Genomic DNA, 19,626 nt, shown 5'->3' on the forward strand with positions numbered 1-19,626 from the left:
TTATTTTGTACCTGTTATATTTGGAAGAATATGTTTGCTGCCCATATAAGTCTGTCTTTCTATCTTTGCATTAAATACTTAGGCATCTAACTTTCAATTGGAGTCTGGGCAAGGAGATGGTTGGTTTGCGTATTCTGTTATTTTCATTTAAACAAGATAATTTATTTATTTATTTTACATCGAGATAAGTTTTGTTCCCTTCAAATAATATAATGGGTACAATATGAATTTTATTGTTTTACATCAGCGTAAGAATACTTTTTTCTGGCTGTTTGAGTACCAGATTATAAAGGAAAATAGTAGGGTCAAACTTTTCCTACCATACGATGGATAAAAGGACACGCTTACCGGCAATCCACTGTGGGAAGGGTAAATTTATGGTCACGTTTGGTCAAAAACATTTTGTATGACAATGTTAGCCAAGGAAATAATATATCATACCTTTAGTTTATTAATGTTTTTAAAGATTTACGATATTGTTTTGGTGAATATAATTTTCTTAAAAGTCCCTCCCTCTATTTTACCATTCAACAAATCGTTTCTTTCCTAGTTGTAAACGAGATCAACATTAAATAAAAATATTTTAAAACAATTACTTGGAACACGTTTTCTTGTCCTCGTGGCTGCTTTCTTGTTTGAAAAGATATTCTGTAGTAAAATTCGAAACCGTGACACATTTAAATGAAGACAGTTGGATCACTTGACAACGAGAGATATTCGTGGGAGAATGTCAAAAAAATTGAAATGCATAACTATCCGTTTTAAATAAAACGTTTAAATTCCATTACGAGAAGAATGATGGGGGAAAAATAGCAGAATCATTTTCTGAAATAACTGCATAAATCTTTTGATATGATCTAATCAGGAAAGCGAAATATCGAATAATACTGCTCTTAAAACAATTGTATTGTAATTTGTCTATGGTTTAGATAAGCGCTTAAGTTTCAGATGGATTCCCGGTTTCAGTCTGTCTGTTTCATGAATTCATTATCTGACTAATACAATGAAATATTCTGTACTACAGGCCTCACCCTTTCCTTGAGCGTATCCAGTCTCCTGTCTGGTCCGATAGACGAGGACACAGATTGGGATGTTATTGTCGGGCATTATTCCACAACTGATGAATGGTATGAGTCATCACCATCTTGCTCTGTAAACTCACCATCCGGTGGTTTATTTTATCTGTGGGGTAAGTAAACAATTTTAAATATTTCTATAAGACTCGACCGAAGGAGGGAGGTAAAGAGAAGACGGGCTGGATGGGGTCGGGTCAGGTGGAGATATCGAGACTCACTCTGAATTAACAAAGTGGTACGAGTTCTTAGCTTTCTTTTCCGTGACAGATTCCTGCCATTATCTTCTCCATTTCGTCTAGACGGAATATCGACCGCATTCACTGCGTATGAATTGTTTAGTGAATAGCTGGATAGTTAGGCAGATGCATCTAAGAATGTAGCGCTATCAACATTGATCTGCTGATATAATAATGACGTGTTTCAAAGATTTCGTAAGTTAAGTCATATATTCTTTACCAAAATCACGTGTCAATGTATATATTTGCTTCGTATTTATGAAATATTTGTATCGACTATATTATAATTGTGAAAAGTAAATTTCCAACATCAATCACGTAACTTTAGTTTCGTATGTCCAATTGTATATGTTTTCTCCAGAGTCATGTGTAAATAATATAGAAGCCTTTCTAGCTTTGCGGACAATGACTTCAGTCAAATGGTGTGGTTGACAAATAGGATAACGATTAAAATCCAGGCTTTGGATATTGGAACTGATCAAGTGGATGACGATAAAGATACTTGTTGTATGAAGCTATAGCGTCCTCTTTATTATATTTCGTTTTCACAGTTGTTTGGTTTTGGACTGCTTTGATTCTTAACATAGAAGAGTACTTCCTTTGTTGGACTGTGATTCTCATTCATACACAAAAACTATAATAAAATGAATGAATGCTGTACCCGTCACATTGACTATAGTAGCCTACATATATAGAATGGCTTAACTGTCATTGTGTGAAATGGACTCCATTCCATTCAGATTTCTTCTCTGACTGCTAACTGCTGAGCATGCTTGCGTGGTACTGCATCTAGTGAGCTGAGGTGTTACATTCACAAAGAAAGTGAAACTATTGAAACTACATACTCCAAGGGAAACGGTGTAGCTAGGCGCAAGTTCTTCATAATTGTAGCCGGCGCAAGCTTTGTGCGAGCAGTGCGCTTGTACAGGGAGCCCTTTACAAAGGTGCACCAAATCACAGAAGAAATGGGCCTCAAAAATCAGAAAAGGAAGCTATAATAAACCAAAACCTTTTCTTTATATGACCATCTTTTCATTTGTGAAATGTTATTCAATCCATATTATCATGTAAAATAACCTGTACTCTTTTGATACCTCAAAGACCTCCAGGGGTTTCATAATCTCACGGGGCCCGTGACAGGCCAAGCATTGTGTCAATCATTATTATTGCTCTTCTGTAAGCCAGTGAAGAATGCAGACTTCACATATTAGTAGAGTAGCAATAATGGATGGCTGGATTTCAATTTTTATAGGTGTTTAATATTTTAAGAAAATAATAAGCGTTTGCGTTAAAAAGTTTGACGTAAGAATGCATATATTGTAATGTTACATCGAGAAGTCACATTTCCTTCCATTTCACGCGGCTGAAAATAGGGATTGAATTAATATAGCAAAAAAGGTAGAACAGCATCACATATCCAATAACACGAAGGATGTAAAACAGAACCACCCGATTTCTCTCCGCGTAGATTTCTTTGTCAAGATAACCCAAGCGTCTGATAGTACTGAATGCAGTGATGCGCATGCTCCTCGTTTTCCAGTACAACAAGGATAACTATCAGCATTTCCATCGTCCTAAATAATGAGAGTTTTGAGTGGACTATTTTTCTTGGGTGCATTGTTCGCTTTACATCTCTACACCGTGCGTGCACTGTACACTATTTTTCTCTAATATACTATTTTTCTAATATGTGACTTAAACTGACAGTCCAGAAAGGAAGCAATCTTTACTTCAAGAAATAAAAACGTCCCCATACTCAAGCATCGAAAAAGTAAAATCGAATAGCATAAATGACGTACAAGCATAGTTAAAATATACATACTAATTTGAATGAATCTTTGACAGAAATGGAGGTGACTTGTACGTTACACAAATATCGAATACTTTGCACAGGGTATGAAGAAAAAGTTACCAAGTGGGATGGCTTGACATCTGCTCTATTTCAAAGGCTTTGATCATGAGCGAAACTTCTTAAGCACTGAACTAGAACGACCGTTGTATACAATCACCAGCTGCAAGACTGATATGTTTGTTGGCGTCACATACGAGTGCAAAATGCGTGACAAAATACTATAAACATATGTCAAGGATAAAATAATCTCGGATAAACCATCGCACAAGACTCCGGTATATTAGAGTCTTGGTGGTCTTTCTGTTTATGCTCGATTTCAAGGTAACAACAGAGAACTTGATCTACCAGATCTTCATATGAAAGCAGACCTTTGTCTATGCAGTTCTCAGTCTATTTATATTTTTTTCAGGATCATATATAAGAAAGGATAACTGTGTTGCGTGTCTGAATTATGATACATCCTCGTCCTACACGGTAGAGGTTTATTGCCACACTAGCATTGTGTTTGGAGTATTTGGAACAAATAGGAAATATGCCAGCATGACAGTGTATATATCACCAAACAACCCTCCGTATTTCACAAACAGTGCATGTAAGTATTAGTCCGTAAACATTTCGGTCTGTCGGTCTCTCTTACTACCTTCCTGAGTCTACCTTTCATTTGTTCTGTTCATTGTTTCTTTAAATTTATGCGAATAATGGAAACTAAGGGTCCAAAACTGTAACATTAGCGAGAACATATGACTGCTTTATGACTGAAGAAAGTATTTGAAATGAGACTCTCAAGTCAGTTCCACAAAATACAAGTGTTACTTGATCACTGAGACGTTTGTCGGCAGATTGAAATCACACTGCGATTGTATTTCTCTATTATAAAACAAAAGAAAATGTTTTGCTAATTTACGTGAAATAAGGGTACAAAAATGACCAGTTCACATCGTATACTGTATTGTTAATTATGCTCTGTTGTGCTAAGATATAGTTCTTTTTCCAGACAGTGTAACAGTTAATGGGTTCACGGTATACGCAGGACAAAACGTATATGACCTAAACTGGTGGGACACTGACACTAACGTCAATTCCCTTAGCATATCATACACCGCTCCAGCTACATCTCATGTTTTTGGAAACACCCTGTGGAACTTCAACACTGGTAAGGGCAATCTATGCGAAGTCAATGATGGCAAGATGTTATTCTTATTATTTCGAGTTAAATCCTGCATAAAGAAGAATTTCAGGAGGTTTTGCCTAATATATATATATATATATATATATATATATATATATATATATATATATATATATATATATATATATATATATATATATATATAATCCATAGTTTTGTTTTTAAAATGTAAGCACAATTTATCTAATGACGGTCTCGGATGAGCTGGACGATTCGCTGAGTCTGCTAAAAATGTTATTATTCACATTCTTTGTTATACTAGCATTTTATCATTGGTACAAATTATTTATAACTTTAATGATTAGCAAAATAATTGTTGTTTATGGTTTGAGCATGTATTAACATTCACATTCTTTGTTTGATTTTAGTTACAATTATCTTGTAATAAATAAAATTAAAAAAGAGCTTTGACATTATTTCACTTATAAATATGGTCTATAATTTGTGATCGATCTTGCATGCCTGCAGAAGGGACTCAATACAAACTCCAGGATGTTTAGACATTATGTTCAATAGCCGCGCTTGAGTTAACTTTAATATTCGTGGGTTTGGCGTTTGTAACATTGATTTAAAGTATTCACTATTCACACTGTTTCACAGCTACGTTGGAGGATGTTACGACCACAAATGCTATACATTTATTTATACATGTATTTCCAGGGAGCGGTATAATTACCGCAACAAAGACCATGAGTGGGGAGTTTACTAATACGTATTATCTGACAGTCAGCGTAGCTGATCGCCGTTCTACAGTATCTACGACTGTTACCATCAATTTAAGTATGTGATGACAATAAATGATATTTTAGCAAAACACATGTTTTTGAAACGTTAATAAGTAAATTAACATTCGTTCATGGATACTTCGACCCTAAGTAGTTACGATAAGTAATATCTTCCTTTCGAAACAAATATGCATACTTAATCATATAGTTTTATAGTTAGAATATCGAAATTAAGTTCATACAAAAACGAAATTTACAAGTTTTGAGCCAGGTCTCAGAGAGACGCCCCTTTGCCCGTTTTAAGGGTCTTCTACTCTTCCTTAGTTAGGTAGGACCATGCCCGCTGTGAGTTGCATGCTTCCCTGCCTGTGGAGAGTACTGTCTTCAATCGCAGCAGACATCATCGTGGCATGCATAACCAGTTTGTGTCACTTGTAGTGCATATATTATCCTACATGCTCGTTTAGGTACCCTTCCTCATATAAAGGCTGTCCTAAGTAGATATTTAGACGTGCCTCATGTGTCCTGTCGACAATTTTGCAGGTCCGTGAGAAAAACACGTATGTCACTATGCAATTTATTGGTGTGTCCTTTGAGCGCCAAGTGGAAGCTCTCGACCCAACTGTTTGTGTACGATAGGTGGCACCAATGACCGAATAATGGCTTCTCTGTCTATTTCGTGCTCATATATGTAAGCTCCTTGCGAATAAGCTCAATGTACGCCTCGGGAAGATTTGAACCTAATTGGTCCAGGCATGCCATGGTTTCAACTATGCCTTTTGCTGGTGGCAGCGAGAATGAAAAGGGCGCCTGGATGCGTGTAAGAACGGTGTCGTTGCCACGGTATCCGCTTGAGAGTCCTAGTGAGCGCGATAATTCTTTATCAGGGTTTGAGCAAAGTGGAACCACAGACCTTTGATTTCTACAGATTCACCCCAGATTCTTTTTATGGCTTTTACTTATGCTATCAGATATTACGGTATACAGAGAAAAATCTGTAGCAGTCTCCTTCACATTTCCGAACACTGCTCCATAAAGAGCCGCGTTATCAGATTCATTAAAATGCAGCCAACTGTAGCGATAAAATATCGCAAAGATTGAGAATAATTGATAACACCAGCGTGGCACGGTTTAAAATGTCGCATCCATTTTATAGTAATCTACTTCCTTCCTCAAATCCAGCTGTGCATCATTTACGACTTTGAGGACAAAATATACCATGGTTCATCCTAAGTTTAAATGGTAACAATTTCAGATAATTTTAAACAATGGGTGGTTTTCTTTTAAAAACAATAACTTTCTTTTAATATAATTTATGAGTCAAACATTTAAGACGTGTCATTTGAATAACATATGAACAAACAACACTATGGAGTTTTTGAAGGCATCAATAAATTAGAAGCCGGTTGGCATAAAAACAATGACTTTCTTTTAATATAATTTATGAGTCAAACATTTAACACGTATCATTTGAATGACATATGAACAAACAACACTATGGAGTTTTTGAAGGCATCAATAAATTAGAAGCCGGTTGACATAATTACAGTCTTTGAAATTTCCTTTATATAAATATGATCGTTTGAATTTAATGTTTTCATTTGTATTCCAACAGCCATTTATGAACATAGGTCGATCTTACCGAATTTGATGAGTCTTTGTGTAATAAAATAGCGGAAACTGAGATTATTGGAAACTAATTCACCGCTGGTGAAAATCAAAATATGGGGTGGGGAAGGGACATATTTTGGGGCTTTGGTAACGTTAGCCATGTGCGCTTATTGTATGTCAAGGCCATCGTCTTTCTTCATTTGTCTTGAATCCATCATGTTATTTACTTCTACAGTGTGTGCTTAATCTTTTTCTTCTATGATTATAGATCGTAAGAGACATTGTGTAAGCAACATATCACATACCTAATTTTTGTGTATGATTGTAGATTATACTTTAAGATAATATCACATGTAGATAAGCATGTTCTTTTCGATCTGAGTTCAAAACATTGGTTTTCACCTTGGGAAAAACATGGCGTATATCATGTTTATCAGTAGTTTGTTAAAATTTAAGTAAACAGACCTGACCTTGTTTACGCTTTTGAAGAAAAATTCCATTATGATGAAGTTGTTTACATCAAAATTATTATTCTTGCCTTAACATCTGTTGTTGACGAATCAGTCTATTAATTGTGTTCAGTCATTATTTCAGATGGATTTATTTATTTAAATTATTCATTAGAATTACAAAGTGCTCATTGGCTTTAGGACAATTTTACTGGTTTGGAAATATTGTGATTTCATGTCAAGTTTTTATTATTATTATTATTATTATTATTATTATTATTATTATTAAAGATGCGTGCCATATTACGCCTAATTGCACGGACCAGATCCGGACTATCGCTGATACATTTCCAATAGGAGGAACACTTTTCACGCAGACTGTCCCAAGTAGTGGTTTGTTTTCCGGTCTCAGCTTTTCGATGAGCACATCGCTTTCCCAGGCATACATTACCTCTTCAACCGGTACGTTAAAATTATCTAGAGGCTTTATCTTAGTTTTCGAGAGGCTTTAACGTCGGGGATATTGTGATATATCACTGCGATCTGTGACTCCTTCATCTATCACTGCGATCTGTGACTCCTTCATCGAAGCCGATGGATAGAAATTCATCTAATATGAAAAGTCAATTGCCCCATATAGTATTCGTTTGTGAAATTGACTCTGTATGCCATTAATCAGCCACTACAAACTAATACGTTCTCCTCCAGTGTTATGTTTTTAAGTGGTTATTTCAAATGCCGTGTTGGCTGTCTAAACCGCTAGAACCTCTGAGGGTTAAACTATCTGACTTGTACAGTTTAGTTACCAAAACAGTATGGAAACATTTTCACAAGCTGTGCTATTAGTTTATAAGTCGGAATGTTTTCGTTCGAAAATAAGGATAAAATACATTAAATTTTGACAGTACCACCTATTTGCTTCAAGCAGCTAGAAACATGTTTGAATGCCACATTGACATATATTTAAATGCAGTCTTTCGTTAGTGTTACCCTGCACATTTTCTCCGTCTATTGATTGATCACATTATCTGATATGTGTATCGCTAATTGGATGGTACATTCTAAAAGCTGATTTTCTGAATATCTGGATTTAGATATTAATGACAATTATGTCATGCAAGCTGTTAAAGCAAAGTTCCATACTGATTAAAATGTCACTCGATCTCTTAAATAATTAATTGCTTTCAAAACGTCACGAAAGAAATTGTTGCCGACAAGACAACAATTGCAGGAAATGTGCTCATGTCGACAGGACGAGTAAAATAATATATCGGCCTGAGGTATCTTAGTCATTAATTTGTACATTGATTGCTTGATTCCTCCACAAATTATTTCCTTTATAAAGTGCTCTTTTGTAATAATAATGATAGCAATAATGATAATAATAATAATAATAATGATAATAATAATAATAATAATAATAGCAATTATTATTATTATTATTATTATTATTATTATTATTATTATTATTATTATTATTTCTTAATTCTGATATATTTTAGGTTGATTTTGATGCATGCATTATAATGACAACAACGACCGCATTAAAGATAATCAATTACGACTTTGCTGGTTGTAACATATGCCAATGTGATCTACCAATCTGGTCATGAAATATGATCCAGGGATGGAATGGTGGGCATTGGGTTTCCCAAATTCTCAAGGGACGCGCTGTCGTCCTCTAAATAGTTTTCATGTAGTTATCTCTTATCTATTGATTGGAAATTTTCATTCTCAAAACCAGTCAGTTCTTTCTGTCTTTCGTGTTTGGCATAAATAAGGCGTAAACATGCTTCTTAAAATTAATTTATTTTACATTCAATACTTTTGTAATTGTGCATGTATATACTTAAGTTCTTTCTATTCACTTAAAGTTAAAATAGCATGTTATATTCATGTATAACAATTACATGCTACATCATGATTTAGTGTTACTCTTTGTACATATAGGGATTGCATATATATATATATATATATATATATATATATATATATATATATATATATATATATATATATATATGTTCAGTTCATTTTTGTCATTTTTGTACTCTTTGTATAAAGAGTGAGTGCCGATTTGTCTATGTAAGTTTACTATTCTTAGGCGATGGCTTCACTTTGGCACTCGTTTTCAGTCCCACGCATATAGCTGTATAACGTTTTTCCTGATCATTTTGAAACAAAAGACAGGTTTAAACAACTACCACTATTTGTATTACTGCTTAGTATTAATGTTATTATTATTATTATTATTATTATTATTATTATTATTAGTATTATTATTAGTAGTAGTAGTATCAATAAAATAGGTATGCCAAAATATTTTAAGATTTGGTATTTATTGAGTGGTTAAATTATTTTTGTCCTCTTTTGGTTCTATTTAAAAAAATAAAATATTACGTTATCATATAGTCCATTTAACATGCTTTGCAGGGACGATAACAACGACTGGCAACATCACCGTCCATCCGTACTATCCAAGCCGGACATGGGCGATATACGTCACGGTGTCAGCTTCAGGGTCTTGTTACACCCATACGTGTACAATGACGCTGACTGTTACATTCACTAATTGGGTATGAGCTCACCGGTATTTCAGATAATATATCTATTGAAGTAAAAACTGGAATTTGGAATTTTATTTGTTTGAAAGATAGGATTAATGCATGATTGTTAGGACTATGTCATATTCTTAAGGCACATGTTGGCAGATCTTCTGTTCTATGGGCAATCGATGACTATGCAGTATCGTTTACGGTTCACCGAACCTCTGAAGCTTTCACAATAAACCGAATGTTTCTTTTTGAGTCTTTTACACCTTGCTTAGTCTTTGACGACGAAATTCTTTTCAGATATATTTTGCCAGATGATATGAATTATAATATAATTCTAACAAAATTAAATACTGCAGCTGAAACCTGTTATGAAATTTGTAGCAATACTTGCGCTGAAATCTGGGCTTTGATTCAAATGCTATGTTTTGAGCCTGTAGCTTTGCAGTATGTAATCCTTTCTACATTGTGAAACAAACCGTGCTAAAGAAACTCGCCCATCAGTCATTCCTGTCGCTAGATGGCATAAATGATTGAACCTCAGTTATAGAAGGATTGCCTTATTGACAACATTACTGAAAGTGTGAATCAGAACGCCAAAAAAAAAAAAAAAAAAAAAAAGGAAGCCGTTTTCGTTTTTAAATTTCATTCTTTTAACCTGACTTTCTGAATGGCAAAAGCAGGTTGCTTTACAATCGGCGAAACATGCGGCAACTTTTCACATATACCTGTGTAATTGTGATAGAAACATCGGGAAATATCGTTAAAAAAATAATCTACTTTCTTTCTGAAGACAATGAATGTATTGGTTCTGACGACAACATCAGCTATGTTTTCTTGCAAAGTCTCAATTTTGTATGATATTTTGAAATTTAAATTTTGGCCGATCAAACAGTGAGATGCAAAATGGTTTGACTCTACTCAATACATGCTGGAAGCAAAACAGTCAAACATTCAGATAATTGTGTGTATCTTTTAAATAAGACAAGTTATCATATCAATGTATTGTCATGGAAATGATCTCTTAGCTATTTTATTGGAATTACAGATTCTTTGTAAGTACTCGGTTTGATAAAGAGTAAGATAGTTTAATCCAATGAAATCATTAGAATTACAATGTATTGTGCATCTTAATTCGGACATTAGAATAATTCAGTTACAGGGACAGGAAACTCATATTACTTGATGGTAAATTTACGAACAACTTGTAAATTTAAAAACATTATATTTTATACTAGGCTGACACAATATAAACTATTTAATTTGTTATAAAAATGCTTTCCATAATATACTAAATAGTATTATGTATATTTTGCTTATATAGTTATGATCGCATTTTAGCCTATCTTCATAACAAGTTTACCGGCTTCTACCACTGTACACGAAGACACTGATAGTTTCATTGCCATACACTCTTTGGTCACTTGGGATAACAATTATGACTACCAAGATAATGTCACGTGTTACATCAGTTCTGACCCATTGACCGGCGCATGTGCAGGTACATTGTTCCAGCTGGTGAATAATGGTTATTACAGCGACACATGTAAGTTGAATAATTATTTCAATTTAAATCCAGAAAATTCTCTTCGTTTGACAAAAAGAAACGTAGAGAAACATTTCTGCATGTATTGCCATGGCAATATATATTTTAGTAAATCCAAAGGCATCGTCACTAGGGTAACGTTGACTCGTCTAATTAAGCATCACATATTTGAAGGGATCCAGTGAATTAAAGACACGTGCTATATTTATTTCACAGGAACTGTCATTGAAATTAACTACTCTTAGTAATATTTAACTCATGGCTAAATCAAATTATACATGATTAATGTAAATATTACATACAATATACATTATTGAGTTATTTTTGTACAGCATATAGAAAAACAATGTAGATATATTATCTGCACATTTATTCAAATTTTATGAGAAAATGAAAGTAGTGTAAGTAAATAAATATTTTTTAGATATCATAAAGGTGACTTTAAAAAGGCCCGTAACACTTTCATTAAACAATCAATCCCAATTTGCCTCCATTTACACTGGCTACGTAAAATCACCAGTGGTCCCAATTTTGTAAATCTTATTCCTCTCCATATGTTTTTCAAGACTGGGTGTTGTAAATACTTGCTTCAAAACAATGTCAAATGGACATAATTTTGCAGGTTTTCCCCAAATGTGAATTACAACAGACGATTACGAGATTGTTTTAAAGTTAAAACTAATTTATGGAGCCTTATTTATTCTATTCTAGATTAAACAAATTTGTATTCAGATGTTCTACATTTTCTTTGAAGGTTATGAAACAATTTATGAAGAGGTTGTATCCAGGGAACTGGCCATACTTTAGCACATTACAGTTGTACTGATCCAAATTCACAACAAAAACAGACCATCACTACCACATAATTGTGCTAAACACACATTTCTTTCCCATACAAGATATGCATTTTAAATTCAAGGAACTATTAACTGACATTGAACAGAACATTTCTTAATTTCATCAAAATCTAGGTTATGGGATGAAATGTTTAGTCGGAATTTCTCATTTTCAGGAACGGTTATGGGATGCAAGGATTACTGTAAGATGACAAAGAAGTGCAATGTTTTGTGACTGAATACTGTCAACCCAAAATAGGAGTCTAATGAACATCAGTAGACTTAAAAAAAAGAACATTAATCAACTTCTATTTTGTTAACTCTTTATGGTTGGAATGTCATAGTAAAAGGTAAATTTAATATAAATTGAGAGTAAATATGAAACAGCAGTGTCCTTTCTTGAATCAATGTAAATTATATCTAGACCAAAGAAAACAACTTATTCAGTTCTAAGGCAATCAAGAATTATGTTCATATCTTTTCAGCGTTCACGCTTTACAAGAAGAGCTGTAATTCACCAGGCTGCGGGGTGATATGTGACACCAATGGTTGTCTGGATCATGACGTCACGACGTCGTATGTGATCGGCATCACGTGTTATGACGGATATGGAAGTAGTGATACAGACACGTTTACGATGTATGTCAGGCAGAACGATCCACCGATTTTTACAAACCTTCCTAGTAAGTTTTTCTGTTACTTTCATTTACAAAATTGGCACGTTCTTAAACGAATGTTCGAACGAAGAAGATGTGATTGCGAACATTTCAAGTTCATAGCATAATCACTTATTTGCCTCCTGCTTAATATTGACAAAATACGTGAGTAGTTTTCGTACGTTTGTAGTTTAACCAACTCAAAGTTCACCATTCCTGCGAGCCATTATATATTGTTGGCTAAAAATCGTTAAATTTATTTATTGATGAATTATATCAGATACCCTACAATAACAGGTGTTAATGTAGATTTCTTAAAAACGTACAAGAAAACAAAACATAAATTCAGAGATGGTAATATCGCTGGAAATATAAATAACATAAGCGTCAACTGAATTAAAAGAGAAGGAAATGCAAAACATATAAATAACCTCTAGAAAGCTTAGCACCATACACATGAACAGGTGAAGATCGTCTCTGTGTAAATGGCACATACATACCGTTAGACATAAACGAGAAGTAGAACAAATTTCGAAGCAATTGGAAGTTGATACTGATTAAGTAATCTGTTGCTTGAGTTGCTTTTTCCTTTTCAGCCCATTTTCTTGGATACCTCAGAGAAAAACAAAGCAAAACAAACAATAGAAAACGAAAACAAACAATTATAGTAAGTAAGGGCAATATTAAACGATGTATGTTTTATGTATGCATGTAGATGCTAGCATAATGCCCTTAAATCAATTAACAAAGAGAACTCGCTTGGGAGAGAACAAAACTAGAACTATCAGAAATATATAAAGTTAAACAGTTGGATCACGAAAGTATACACACAAAATAAAGTAAACAACCACATAGCTTTGTAAAAACAATTTCGAAATTAAAAGCCATAACAACTAATACTACTAAAATATAAAATCTTTAAACCAATGCTCTAAATGAAAATCTGTGTACGCTGCAGTACATGGAAAAGTGCAAAAACTGTTTAAAACAATAAACAGGTTTAATATCTTTCTTTTATCAAGAAAATGTTATAATTGGTGACCTAATATGGAAAGAAATATAAACATACTCAGAAGGAGCTGAAATAAATGTCCTTAAGGGTCATGTATACAACTAGTGCTAAGAAAGTCATAAACAGTCGAAAGCATTGTCTTAAAGAAAACAATTAATAATGAAACGGGAAGAAAAGAAAAGACCTCAGAACTATATCGGTAAAAATGTCAACGGCAGAAATACATTTATAACTCATTACTCGCATGGATTCAGAACTGGTTGAAGAAATTTATCCTTATCTTTGCAGAAATGATTGCACTGAGTGTTTATAGACACACACACACACACACACACATATATATATATATATATATATATATATATATAGTGTTTCATATGTTGATACATTTACAATGTTTATTGTTTGCATAAGTTATATCAGTACAACTACGTAGTTTAAATTTTATTTTCTTTACAGATTCCATTACTCTTAATACGGACATCATAGCGAGGGGTGATGTTTTATTTACGATTTACTACACTGATACAGAGAATGAGAATCTTCGTTACAACTACACTTACAACGGGGTTGTAGGCAATAACCTATTTTATGGAGATACATACGGAAATTACTATAGTGAGTTTTTTTTCCTAATCTTTCCAACTTTAATGTATATTTCATTGTCTGCTTAATATTTGTCCATGATTATAAGTTGTACTTTAGTAAGTTGTAAATACCATGTTTACATAGCATTTGAGTTCGGACTATTATATGTAATATCCTGTTTACTGTTTAGATTGGAATGACTACCATTTGGGTCAGGTAAACGTCTTTATTAATAGGGGTTTCTTAAACAAATAATTCGTTCTTGTTTAACATAAGTTTGTGGAGAATCAATTTCAGATCAGAGTTATGGCTGTGTTCAGACACGATTTGAAGGCAATTATTTATTTAAATATTCATTGGAATTACTAAAGTGTTCATTCATTTTTAATTATTCACACTTCTTTTGGATTATTGTGAACTCATTGAAAGACATTTAGGATTGAATCATTGTTTAATGATTGATGATACAACTGAGGTCATTCTGATCACAACACAAAGACTTTCTCATTCACATCCTTTACCTCAAACAATAAATATCAGCAACACCAACATTAAATTCACACAGTCAGTACGAAACCTAGGTGTTGCTCTGGACAGTACTCTCACATTGCACCAACATGTCATGAACGTATGCAAGGCTGCATATCTTGAGCTGAGACGCATCAGCTCCATTCGCAAATATCTTTCAGTTGATGCCACTAAAACACGTGTGTGTTCATTAGTACTTTCAAGACTGGACTATTGTAACTCAATTCTGTCTGGTTCATCTCAATATCTACTCCAGAAACTTCAAAAAGTTCAAAACACAGCTGCTCGGATCATACTTAGAGTACCACGATCAGAGCACACCTCCCCGCTGCTCTGTACCCTACACTGGCTATCCATTCGATCCAGAATCAAACACAAAATTTTTTATATGTGCTACGTTTCACTGACGGACTCCAGTTGAACATACCTATCCGACCTCACCCATGTGTACATACCAGCAAGAGACTTACGCTCCTCTTCTGACAATCGTATACTCATTATTCCCACTATGAAAACAAAGTCATATGGACAACGTTCGTTTGCATACCAGGGCCCAGCAACGAGGAATGAATTGCCCACTGAACGTAGACACAAAGACACAGTGATCCCATTCAAGAGTGCTCTTAAAACTCACTTATTTCGACTGCAAGAACAAACTTAAAGACCTAATAATGTTTCCTTACTTAAATATTTTTTATGTTTTCTAATTTCATGGTGTTTGTTTTTTGTAATCATATCATTATATATGTTTTTTATGTTATAGGTGTTGTCTAATGTTGTAAAGCGCTTAGAGCTTCTAAAGATTAGGCGCTATACAAAGTCATTATTATTATTATTATTATTATTATTATTATTATTATTATTTAATATCAGTTATTTCAAGAATATTGGAATTCATACGGAACAGTTTTTATTTTAGGGCTGATGATTATTTGGAATTTAAATCTGAAAAGATGTATGGGTCGATTGAATTTTCACTTTGTATTGTAGAATAATAAATTGCTTGTTGAATTTACTTAAATTGTTGGTTGTACTTCTACATGTAAATATTTTATTATCTAGAGTCGTACATCAACCCCTTGAGTAAATTGCTTCAGAGTAATACATATAGCTTTTCTATTCTCAAATTGGTTGATGTGTTATTTGGACTTGACCCTGGAGGAATTATGTTGTCCAAACATGAACTCCCTCACCCCAAAACACTGAACAGAAGCTGAAAGTATTAGTGCGATCTGGGCATACGTCAGATTAATATTAAAATGGCACAAATGTATGTAATGCAGTTAACAGGGTTACAGTCTAGAAAACTATAATGACGTTTCAAACTACTGAAAGTTATCTTTGTTTGGAATTTCATCACAGAAATTTCCAAGTGTTTTGAACCATAAATTCAATAAATGTGCTGCAGTTGTCATTGACAGGAAAGTTTGGAGAAAAACATGTTATGAAATGTTGAATATTTTCATGTTCACACATTCGTCAACTAATCCAAAGACAGATCTTCTCGAAAAATGTTGTCACCAAACATGAACAATTAAGTGTAACTAAAATGCAATTTAACTCTTTTTTGTACAAGATAATGCTGCAAATATCACAGCTATCGCCGACCAATGGGATTTGTCGAATGCGTCGTTCTCCGTGTATATATGTGGAAGCGAGAGGAGAAACACAAGATGTGGGACGTTAACAATAAATATTAGGGGTAAGTATCTTTACTATATAAACAAAAACAAAAACAACAAAAATAGAGTAATTTCATTTTGATGGCAAAAAGTCCCAAGTAGGCATTATATTTTCGAGAAATTTTAAACTCATTTTATTACGGCCATCGGCATGCTGTCTTGATTGTGTCAATCAATGTAGGATTGAGACAGTTGCGAATAGAAAATGAACCAAAAACTATGCTGTTACATTTTACACAATCATTCAACGTCTTGGTCGAAAAAGGAAAGATAAATGGAATAAAAGATTAAAGAGGATCGATTAGTACGTACATACATTTTAAAGATTCTGCCATGCTCTGTGACACTTACGGATGTTGACTTTACTATAGGGAAGACTCCATCGACCGGAGACGTGAATCGAAGGCATTTTATATTGCTCTGGTCTAATACTTTCATGGGCATATAAGTGTTGATGTGGATAAAATCTTGATATCATAGTGTTTTCCGTACGATAACCAAACACATAAGGCAAGTAGAAGAAAAAAAAAAGTGAATTTTGTCAAAGGGGACAATTACTTTCTAACGAAGTAGTACGTTACTGTAATTCAATAAGATTACATCTTGTAGAGGCAAGGACAGTAAAGTGCCTATGTTTAAGGACACACTACTGTAGACGATATTGGCTAAACCGATGTTGGGAGTCGAACTCGTATTCTTCCTGCCACCAATCCAACGCACTAATCTTTGTATCACAGCGCCTCTCTGTTGATTTTCTTTTATCGGCATGCAAGTAACTCATAGTAACATTGATTTTAAAATATTTGAAAGTTTTTGTATGTTATTAGACCATACTATCAAAATATTAGAATATAAGGCATGGTTTGTTATATAAATTAGATTCAGTTTCTAATTAGAGAAAATTAGTAGTACTTGTAATAATTGTAAATTAAAAACATTATTTTTAGCTAGAAATTCTATTGAAAAATATTTTCAAGGATATAAAACGATTTAAAAAGTGTTGTACATGTTAGTCATTACTATTAATCTAATAAACACAATGTTACAACATTAGAATATACTCCACTAGGTTTTGAAAATATTTTCGTTTAAACTCGGCCATCATCTGAATAAGAACAAATATGCATTCACACAAACGGTCTTGTCGACGAATTGGTATAAACCTGATGCGGCTTTGAAATGTGCAGAATAATTTACTTGATCTTACGAATTATTTCCTTTGTGCTTTAACATGAACGGCTTAATTAAAAAAGAAATACATTTTTGCTCTGCGGCACGCGAATGAAGACAAATATATACCACTGGAACTATAGATTATCACCGAAAAGGAGTTTCAGTCTTTTTGATGATTTACACCGCAAGGTTTCCACAGTTACAATAACTTTTTATTTTCATGGGAAAATATAGATGACAATATTATATTATAAAACATAAACATTCCTCCATATTTTACCTTACGTAGTGCATGTAAATCAAATGATGTTGGATCACACATACAATATTTGAGGAAAAAAACGTATTCAGAGTAAGAGCTGGCGGAGATAATTTGCATATTTTTAAATGAATATGAACTACAACTCTTTTTCATGTAATATATAGACCCTTAAATATGTTTTATATTTGTGACGTTAATAATGTAAAATAGAAGCTTGACATACTTAGCGTGTCCAACTATTTACTGCGTGCGTACACAAGCTTCTAATAAATCTATTTCAAATTTCAGACTATTGTGCTACTTCCCCAGTCTGCAATTCAGCAACTACAACAGTGACAGATAGATTTGCTGTAGGAGGCACTCTATTCACGATTAACGTCCCTAACCGTGCTTCACTCTCTGGAACACAGTCCTACACAGTCTACTCGGAACATAACTATTTCACCGTGTCATCGTCAGGTAACTAATGGCGTCCCATTTTAGTAGTTGTCAGGTAACTAACGGGTTCGAAAATAAAATAGTTAAATGAAAACTAAAAGGGTGAGGACTTAACTAAATTAACAGCGACTTACCTTTGGCTATATTTTTATGAGTTTATTAATTAACCAAAATATCAAAGGGAGCCTGATATTGCCCAACTGACTATGAGTTGCCTCACACACACATTCAGGAGTAATCAGCCAAGAAATCTTGGCTATAAGATGCTTTCTGTAGAAAATTCTTGGGATGTTATTGATATTATATGTCATAATAACAATTACCTCCAGATCTCTCTACTATATATTATATTTTCATCCTTATTTGATAAGCCACATAATCAATGTCCTATATTGAAAGGCCTAAATGCAGTGATGCCTTCTGCCAAAGTTGTTCCAAATTGCGTTGAGTGACATTTTATTGTCGTGTATAGTTATATTTTTTGTAACTCCTGGTACATGATTTTATTTAATTTTCGTAATTTGTATTCATGGTTGTAATTTGTATAGAATATATTTTGTTATAAATTTGTGTACGTGAAATTTGTGTACGTGACCTGACTCAGTTAAGAACGCAAATTACATAGGATTTATATATATAGAAGCTTAGTATATAGTGACTATTAATAGTAATAATCTTAATAATAAGACGTTATGACGCCATTAGCTTAATTTCTCATTGGCTGATGGGATTTTTAAATTTCGGGAAAAATTCAGTATATTCTTTTTGTTTGGGCTGGGTTACTTGAATAGTTAAACTTAACGCAGGATGAATCATTAGTGTATTCTTAGTTTGAGATCATAAATTCTTATCACTATCTTTAGTAACAGCAGATTTATTTACTTAGTCTGAATTATCTCTAATTGTCATTTTAGCCCAATTGTTCCTTGACTTTTTTCCCATTTTAGTAGTAGCTGTCTGTTCAGTTTGGTTATATTCTTGATCAGCGCGATTTGAGAAGAAACTGTATAAATATTCTTTTTTAAAGTAAAGGCGGCCAAATTTGGTTGACAGTCATTATCCTCTTAGCATTGTTAAAGTACTCTATACCAGTCATCTATTTTTATCAATAGTTTTGTAGATACCTCAAAATCGGCTGGGAACTCGGCACTATTTGTATCAATGGGTGATCACAGAATGCCAAGATACTTTCTGTAAAATTTGGCGAAATTTTAA

At 33.5% G+C, this 19,626-nt stretch overlaps 1 protein-coding gene across 1 annotated transcript in view; it reads left to right on the top strand.

The window, feature by feature from the left end:
• The first annotated feature begins 326 nt into the window (after positions 1-326).
• Positions 327-19,626, top strand: part of LOC149772655 (uncharacterized) — a 52,362-nt gene continuing 33,062 nt past the window's right edge. The window contains exons 1-12 of the mRNA XM_089947528.1: positions 327-369; positions 1,025-1,189; positions 3,574-3,756; positions 4,159-4,317; positions 5,014-5,133; positions 7,430-7,600; positions 9,572-9,714; positions 11,032-11,236; positions 12,558-12,755; positions 14,200-14,358; positions 16,433-16,558; positions 18,262-18,432. Of these exons, the coding sequence (XP_089803654.1) occupies positions 327-369; positions 1,025-1,189; positions 3,574-3,756; positions 4,159-4,317; positions 5,014-5,133; positions 7,430-7,600; positions 9,572-9,714; positions 11,032-11,236; positions 12,558-12,755; positions 14,200-14,358; positions 16,433-16,558; positions 18,262-18,432 (1,843 nt within the window). The remainder of the gene's footprint in view (positions 370-1,024; positions 1,190-3,573; positions 3,757-4,158; positions 4,318-5,013; positions 5,134-7,429; positions 7,601-9,571; positions 9,715-11,031; positions 11,237-12,557; positions 12,756-14,199; positions 14,359-16,432; positions 16,559-18,261; positions 18,433-19,626) is intronic.

The sequence above is a fragment of the Sinohyriopsis cumingii genome, unplaced genomic scaffold, assembly GCF_028554795.1.
Source record: "Sinohyriopsis cumingii isolate HCF-2022 unplaced genomic scaffold, ASM2855479v2 utg001311l, whole genome shotgun sequence".
NCBI lineage: Eukaryota > Metazoa > Mollusca > Bivalvia > Unionida > Unionidae > Sinohyriopsis > Sinohyriopsis cumingii.